Here is an 8,979-nt window from a genome sequence, read left to right as displayed (position 1 = left end):
CGGCAGGCTGCGCGGGAGAAGGCGCAGGATGCGCCGGGCGGGAACCCGCTCCGCTGCGGGAGGGGAAAACGAGGTGGCGGCTGCTTTCCCTTCCGTCTGACAGCCGAATGATATTTTTATTTATTTATTTTTTCCTCCCCCCTCCCCTCCAGGTTTTCATGATCAGCACTGGGGGAGTCGGGAAATTTTGTGGCCACTGGCGTGTTTTTATTTAAAATTGCCGTCAGTGGACGTTTCTCCTTCTGCTCCAGCATCGTTGTCCTGTTCACAGCTATTAAGGCTTAAGAAGCTTGACTCTCTAAGGCTCGTATCCAAGGGCATCAGTCATTAACACACTGAGCTACATCTGCTTCTTGGCTAAGACTGAAGAAAGACATCCTAAGCTGGAAATCCTGCTCGCTCACTCGCTCGCTCTCTAGTGCGTACGGAAGGGGAAGCATATGCAGCAGCAGGTTCCTTTTTTTCTTATTCCAAAAGGCTGCCTCACTTTGGAGATGCGGTGACAAGATAATGGAGTGAAAGTCTCCCATTTCCAGGGACGAAAATTACAGGAGTCAGCCAGAGAAAGGAAGGAGCAAGTTAAATAACAGCAGAAATAGGAAGGAGGACAGTGGTGAAGAACTGAAAATAAAATTAGAGGAAACAGGTGGAAGGCTGGCATAGAGCTGGGAGATATTTTAGGCTGAAAGTGGTTTGGTTTTGTTTTGTTTTTTCTTTTTTTTTTCCTTTTTTTTTTTTGTTGGTTTTAAATTCTAAGCTGATTTTGGAGATCCCTGCAGTAAACCAGGCTGCTTTAGTGTAGAGCAGTTTCCTCAACGTGTCCTTTTCTCTCTCCCTGCCTGCTGTCTCTGCTATTGCTGCTGCTGACAGAAACGTGTTAGGAAAGCAGAAAGAGAAAATGCCAGCCATCCTGGTAGCCTCCAAAATGAAATCGGGACTACCTAAACCCGTACACAGCGCTGCTCCAATCCTGCATGTCCCAACAGCCAGGACCATCCCACAGCCCTGTTACCTGAAGTTTGGGAACAAGGTGGAGGTGACGAAGCCATTGTATTCCAGCCAGATTCCTCTCAAATCTCCTAATGGACAAGAAAACACAGGAGATGGACTCCCACCAAGGAAGAGTAGCTCGGTAGAAAATGGATTTGACACACAGGTTAGAAATCACCAAGTGTTGGGGAGGTGTATGCGAGAATTTATTTCTATATTGCATGTGTGCAGCAGGTTTTCTGAGGCAGACAGTGGTGTGAACAGCAGTGAGAGAAGGGGTGTGTGTGTGTGTAATAACATCTGTCTACAGTGGTGGGATGTTTTATATTCCGCTTAGTGGCATGTGTTACCAAGGGATGGCTTTGTAATTTTGTCAGCATGGTGGAGCTGATGGTGGGGTGGTGAGGGATGGTGCCGTGTGTGCTGTTTGCCTGTGTTGCCTTCTCTATTGCCTTTGCTTGAACTTGTGGGATTTGTGGCAGGGAGATGGTAGAGATGTTGTTTATGGGGTGTGTTCTTTGTGTTCTTTCTGTAGGTGCTCATTGTAATGGCTGGGTTGTGTGCCTGGGATGGGGAAGGGTTGCTGGTTGTCATGAATGTGTTCTGTGTTTGGTCGTGTACTGTACTGGAGCATTAGTCGTGTGAACATTCTGTATTTGTAGTTGTGTGGGGAGTGAATGGGAGGCAGTGCTTGATGTTAAATTACAATATGCATGTTACTCTCAGTGCAGCTAAATTAAATAGATTATATAGGAAATGAATACTCAAGTGGAATTGTCTGTTTTAATGCTATATGTGCATGACATCATAGGTGCAGCACATTATCAATATGCATCTTTTAGATTGCCCTTTAATGTGTATCAGTTTTCTAGCATATTTTTATATATGCTGCTTCCTCTATAGGGAGGAGAAATGTACGTTCTTCAGCTCGTTGAATTTTTGTCAGCACAGTAATGTTTTCAGCATGGCTCGGATTGCCTTGTACTGCTGATGCCCCAGTGTGCTCGACAGCAGCGTAAGCAGATAGTACGTGTTAGCGTACTACGGTGTGAGCAAAGCAGATGGTCTGCTGCAGCAAGCAGAATTGATTAACGTTATATAGAGATTGCCGTATAGCAGCGTGATGTATTTTGGCAACAGCCATATACATTACAAGCTGCTTCTACCGATATCTGAGCCCAGTAGAAGGTGATACCATTACACTGGGATAGGGAAATGATGACAGATAGTTATCTTTTTCTTTTTTTTCTTTTCCTTCCTCAAGGAAAAATGGGTCAACCCTACCATCTAGCTTTTGAAATCTATGGCCTCGTAACCCTATTCTCTTAAGACAAGTGCGACTACTGATTGGGTGTGTTTGGCCCCGTGCCCTGAATTTTAGGATACGCTGCACTTTCATTGCTGGTAGACAGGGTGACGTCTCGGGCTGCTTCAGGCCAGGCGAATATGAGTGTAGCGGTTCCTGAGGGACTGAGAGCAGGAAAAGGAGACAGAGAAGTATTGGTGGCAGGGTGGTGGCAGCAGACAGACCGACCTGCGCATCGCATCTTGTTCTTAAGAGAAAAAGAAGTACGCTTTTTTTCCTTGTGCTAGAATCTGTCCTTGTGATTATGAAATGTCAGCAAAATCTCATTATATGCTGCTCTTTCTCTCAGACACGCCTTGGTTTCTGCATAGAAATTTATATTCCTGCAAAAGCAATTGTTATTCATAAATACTTTCTCATCTTATAATAGATTATAATCGGAGAGATCCTGCCAGTGGTAGCCGTTTGCAGCAGGAGGGGGAATACTATGGTGGTTTTAACCCTTATACAGATGTGGAACAAACCCCTTTTTTTAATATCCTCATGATGAAAGGGTCTTCATGCTAACTTGTTATATTTAAATGGGGAGTGATTTTGGCCAAAGGAATTTCAGATAATTTTGAATAACTTCAGCAGCGGGAGAAATCCTAAGCTTTGTCATTCTCAGTAACCCCGTTTGGGTAACAGTCTTAGCAGATGACCAGCACCTTTTAAGGTGTGAATCCAGTGAGGTTTGTTTTACTATCCATTATCTTGAATAAACACAGTCCTTTTTTGTTATTCTTATTGATCCAGCTTTGATCCCTCTGCCCACATAAGCTTGTGGATATTTGCCATTCAAGGTAGTAATTTGGAACGTTGGTCTATATCTAAAGGGAGATTTTTCCAGATCGGTTGTGTCAAGGGCAATGTTCTTTTCTTTTTCTGCCGTCCGTCCCTCCCAAGGGAGGAGGAACGGGATGGATGGACAGCTGCCAGATGGTATGTCAGCAGCTGAAGCATTTTTATCTTGGAAAACCTTCAGCTACATTCAGGTATAGAAGTGCTTTCTGATAATGAGCCTAGTAAGGCTTAGTCTTAAACGCTGCACTAGGACTAAATATCTCAAGAATCGTAGATATGTCCTATGAGGGTGATCACTTGCTTCTCTGGGTGTTTTATCTTAAGCACCAGTGGGGCCCTCACCATTTTACTGTGCAGGCACCTAGCATCCCCTGTGAGGGAGGGAAGTTATATTCTTATCATGCATGGCATTTAGAGTTTAGATCCACAAGTAGGACTTGATACAAATGCTTTGGCACCTCTCTTTTGTAGATCTCGGTCCCCGCATGGAGTTTGCAGCCCATGGGGAAGGACATAATACTCTCCTGTGTGGGTGGAGGGAGAATTAAAAAGAGATTGTGACACTTGGATCAAACACCGAAGAGAAGAAATAAAAATGACCGAAATCTATTTAACTTGTGCTGTATTCCTTGCTGAGGCTGAACTTGGAATTTGCAGCCCCGAACTCTCTCTTGGCATAAGGCATGTTATTTCCATCAAAACCCAAGGTGGTATCGGGCAACTTTCAACACAAGTGGCAGAGAAGCATTGCTTTTGTACAACTGCTTAGCGGTTAGAGCGTTCACTCAGAAGGTGGGATATCCGAGTTCAGTTTCCATTTCAACACGAGGGAATTCAAACTCCTATCATATCTCTGGAGGGTTTAATAATCAACAAGCCGCAGGATGTTCTGGGATTATTTTAGGGAGTTGCTCTTAATCCTGTTGAAGTTGGTCCTCCTTGCACTACGTAATACAAAATTCAGTTGCATGTATAGAATATGGACAGAGAGCAACTTGACCTCACGTTTAGGACATCTGCTTACCGGGAAAGAGATGATGGGAGGGATGAAACAGATAGATGGGATACCTTTAACTATTTGTGCATATGAATTTTTCTCTCTCATCACGGTGTATATATACTTCCACTCTGAATTTCTATATGCCTTTTCCCCCGCACTTAGTTTACTGATTATTCTGGAGAAGAAGCTGTGTCTAGTGCATAGATCAGAAGGTGCAATGTGAAGATACCAGACCATGTTCTGATGCTGTTTTAGCATGTTTCAAGCCACTTGCACACCAGTGTAGGTTTCGGAGCTTTTTTTGGTGCCAGGTGGTGCCTATCTTGAGCCTGATTCTTCAGAGAACATGGGCACTGCAGGTGGCATTCATTGAAGTACTCATTTTTTAAAAAAATGCTGAAAATCAAGGTGTCCCACTTGAGAAATGTGGTATCAGTGAAAACTTCTCAATATTTTGATTTTTTTTTTCCTTGATATGGTTTACATGTGTAAGCTGGATTTTATGGTGACTGGAAGTTTTGTGCCTTAAGGCCATATAAGGGCAATGTGTTATTTAAAATGCTGTGCAATTTATAAAAAGCATTCTTCAGAGTATTTCAGAGGCAATTCCCAAAGAAAGGTCTGAGGGTTTTAGCATCAAGCCCGTTGTAAATGCTAGTCGGAAATCTTCAGTCGATGAATCATGGCAGTATCATTCCTATTTTATTGTTACTGATATACACACTCCATTCATTTTTCCATATTAAATTCTCCATGTTGTGCACAACAGGATCCTGCTGTTGCACTGGTGCTTATTTTGTCTAATTTAACCCCCCCGCCAATAAATTGTACCCGTATTTAGAGAGCATTGTTTTGGAAATATTTAACTTTGTTACCAGAGAAACTTCCGTCAAGTAGAAAGCCAGATAGTTCCCTCTCAAATACTAAATGGTATTTATTAGTTATTCTGAAAAAGTCGTATGTATTTGGCTACCAAATTTGCATTAGTTATTTAAGACAGAAGTCATTGCCAATTAGAAGTCCATGGGCACGGTCAAGTTGTTCATGCAGGGTGCAAGAAGAAAGATACCGTTCCAGGAATACAGTCTGTTGCCATGTTATTGTGAAAGCCACCGAAGGAGATCATGGATTTAATTACTGTGTTTATTGCTGCTATGTTGTATTCTCTAGCTTCTTGATTTTCATTCTCTGGAGAACCTAAAAAATAATTACTGTTTGTATCTTAAGTAACCGTAGCAGTCCTAAAAGCACTGGGACCTTACTAAGTCATTGGTCCCACCCTTCCACTAAAACACTTCAAGTTGACAGGCATCTATTTAACCTGGTATTAAAGAATGTGTATTCAGCAACTACCTATAACTGTCCTTAATGTTTGGCAGGGAGCGGTGGGGTGGGATTTGTTATTTCTTTGCAAATGCCTTTGCAATATTCATTTGCTGAAAGTTAGGTGGTTATCCTCTCTTGGTGGACGTGGAAGGCAGATGCTCACTAGGTGTTACCATGTTCTCCCTCGCTTTTCTCTTCCTCTACGCTACGCAAACCTAGTTCTTTTAACCTTTTCTCTCAGGATTTCTAGAACTCTTACAACTCTTTGTGCTATCTACTGAGCTATCCTCAGTTTGCCTAGACCTTGTTTTAAGAATTCAGTTCAAAACTGGATAGATATCATTGTCTGCAATAAAACCACCTTGTTCAGCTAGATTTTTCTTCACATTGCTTTCCCAATTTGTGATCATGTTGAGTTGGGCGTTCCAGATCTGGGGCGTTCCAGATCTGGGGCGTTCCAGATCTCCCTGTTTTCTAGTCTCACACTAGATTTTTCTTCTAGTGATTTAATTCGAATTCAGTTCAAAACTGGATAGATATCATTGTCTGCAATAAAACCACCTTGTTCAGCTAGATTTTTCTTCACATTGCTTTCCCAATTTGTGATCATGTTGAGTTGGGCGTTCCAGATCTGGGGCGTTCCAGATCTGGGGCGTTCCAGATCTCCCTGTTTTCTAGTCTCACACTAGATTTTTCTTGTAATGATTTAATTCTTTACTAATTTGTGAAGATCTGAGGTGTTCCAGAGCTGGGGTATGCTTCAAAAACATTTGCAATACCCATCGAGATTAGAAGCATCCCTGGGTTTTTCTCATTAGCCATTCTGTAGTCCAAGTCGGTGACAATGGTATGGAATGGAATTGGTAGAGAAGCTCCATTACAGATCCCTGCAAAAAATCCATTGGCTAGCCATTCCCAGGTTGATAGCACACTACTGACAAATTTCAGGGAGATTTTCAGTCAGTTGTGCGCTGCCGTGAAGTACTCGAGCTGCTCACAAATGGATTACTTAATAGGTTGCTCCAGTATTTTTCCATGCTTCAAATTTAAGCTCGCATCAACTGTTTCATGAGCCACACGTGACTTGCAATCTGTTGGCTATTGGTTAGCCGCCTCTGCCTCACTACCCCCGTTCCCATGCCATTAGCAATCCAAATGAATCCATACAGTTCAGATATTAGTAATTACTTTTCTATATTTTAATTACCTTTATCAGAAGCCATTTATACCTCCGTCTCACTGTCTTGCTAATGTGAAGCTTCATAGAGAGAAAGATTAATAAAGCATATTGCAGAGAAATTATGCCTTCCTTTCTCACACGCATTAGCCATTTTTATGCATGATACTGGGCTTCACAGTTTTACTACAGAGCCATCTTGCAGAAGGGATAGGAATCAAGCAAGTCTTTATCTGGACCCAGTTTGAAGTCAGATGTACATTGACTGGTTTCAATGCCATTATGTGAGCTGCCTCAGTGGTGTAAAATTTGGTCTCGCTACCACCGCTGAGCTAATTATAAAACAAATTATGAGAACTGTAGTCAGTAGTACCGATAACTTCACCACAGAAGATAGCTTTTTGCCATGTTGGAAGAAACCAAATGAGGTCATGTTTAGGGTGTGTACAAAGGAGAAATTTTACTGAAGAGTTGGGAAAATCTAAGAAAAATTATAGATTCAGGCTATCAAAATGTATAACCACAAAAATAATTTTAAATTAGTATTAATTTTAATGAGCTTGCTTATGTAATTATAGTTATATACTTAAGTACATTCCTACCAAAAAAACCTTGCTGTATCTTGTTTTCTGATGGATTTTTTTTTTCACACTGTAAGCAATCTGAGGCTATTAAGTAGCCACATTCCTCTTCTATTTATGATTACAATGGTTTTGATAATATGTTTATAGATACATACGGGTAAATATTAAATTGTTAGGAGGTTGTTCCAAATGAAATGTTACCAGATAGAAAACAATTCATAAATTGTTTTATTGTGATTAGTAACATGGAGTTTTCAGTGGTCTGTCTCTCAATATAAAAAGCTACCATGTTTTAATGCCCTGTGTTTGAACAAAAGGTGTGAGATTCCACTATAAATTCAGCAGGCTCTTTCACTGTTGGGTTTTCACTTAGAATATGCAAAGGGTCACGGGGAATTCAAACTTCCATTCAGTTTTTAATTGTACTGGATAATGAGTGAAAATGGTTTCTGTTCTGATTTCAGTTTAATTGTGACAGTTCTTGAGTACAAGAGCATTTGGTCATCGTGTAATGTTCCTTCCCAAGTTCAGTACCTTCACTGTCGAATTGCCCAAGATGGGATTTCCAAAGATATTTATTGTTGAGCTAATAATGCTGCTGTTGAATTCGCTCAAGTTTTTACGGCCCTTGGTTAGTGTTTTTGAAACACACTCATTTAATAAGACCTTTTTTCCTGCTTCCAATTTATTTTATTTTTTATGCTATTTCTCTGATCTCTGCTAATAGGTAATATCTAAAGGGCTTCCAAATTTTAATATACTTAACCTAAGAGCACTCCTTAGAGGTAGGGATTTTGTTCATATTTCATAAGTGAATGGCTAAGGCACAAAGAGACTTACCCAAGGTCATAAAGTCTGCAGAGCTATAGAAAATTACTAGCTAGTCCCCTGACTATTAGATTATCTTTCTCCTTTGCTGCTACTTGTTAATCAGTTCAAAATGCTTATGCATATGGTGTCCATGTGTGCTCCCTCTGTCCTTGAAACTGTTAGCTTACCCCATAAAACTACATTTCTTCAGTGAACACTCACTTTCTTTGTCCCTGTTTTAGCAAGTAATTTTTATCACCTTCTGCTCTGACACTTGATGTACAGCAGCACCCAAGCAGGACACTTGGGTCCAGCTGTCCTCTAACCAGAAGTGGGTTAATAATTTTTTTTCTTGCTTTCACCCTGCCTGCCTTTGCCTCCCTGGCTGCACTGGTGACTTTCTTTGACAGCTTTTAGAGTTTTGCTTCTTACTTTTCCTAGATTGTTTGTCCATTGTGTGTTCCACAGAACTTCTCTTTCTTGATGTATGTGTTGTATTTCAGTTCTGTTAGACACTCGGTCTCTGCTGGAGGCTTGTTTGACCTGCAGTTGGCTTCAACAGAGAAGCATGAAGTCTTTCTACCTATCCAACTGCTAGCTGACAGAATCATAGAATCATTTAGGTTGGAAAAGACTTTTAAGATCATTGAGTCCAACCATTAACCTAACTGCCATGTCCACCACTAAACCGTGTCCCTAAGCACATCTACATGTCTTTTAAACACCTCTGAGAATGGTGACTCAACCACTTCCCTGGGCAGCCTGTTCCAATGCTTGACAACCCTTTTGGTGAAGAAATTTTTCCTTATATGCGATCTAAACCTCCCCTGGTGCAACTTGAGGCCATTTCCTCTCATCCTATCGCTTGTTACTTGGGAGAAGTGATACCCACCTCGCTACAACCTCCTTTCAGGTAGTTGTAGAGAGCGATGAGGTCTCCCCT

The 8,979-nt window shown here is 41.3% G+C and overlaps 1 protein-coding gene across 1 annotated transcript in view; it reads left to right on the top strand.

Moving 5' to 3' along the window:
• Positions 1–759: 759 nt before the first annotated feature.
• Positions 760–8,979, top strand: part of LOC103905074 (neuron navigator 2-like) — a gene marked incomplete at its 3' end in the record, with an annotated part of 198,257 nt that continues 190,037 nt past the window's right edge. Inside the window, exon 1 of the mRNA XM_019473925.1 lies at positions 760–1,156. Coding sequence (XP_019329470.1) covers positions 899–1,156 — 258 coding nt within the window. The remainder of the gene's footprint in view (positions 1,157–8,979) is intronic.

The sequence above is a fragment of the Aptenodytes forsteri genome, unplaced genomic scaffold (assembly GCF_000699145.1).
Source record: "Aptenodytes forsteri isolate BGI_AS27 unplaced genomic scaffold, ASM69914v1 Scaffold252, whole genome shotgun sequence".
Classification (NCBI taxonomy): domain Eukaryota; kingdom Metazoa; phylum Chordata; class Aves; order Sphenisciformes; family Spheniscidae; genus Aptenodytes; species Aptenodytes forsteri.
Note: the sequence above shows the minus strand (reverse complement) of the source record. Positions and strands in the feature narration are given on the sequence as shown.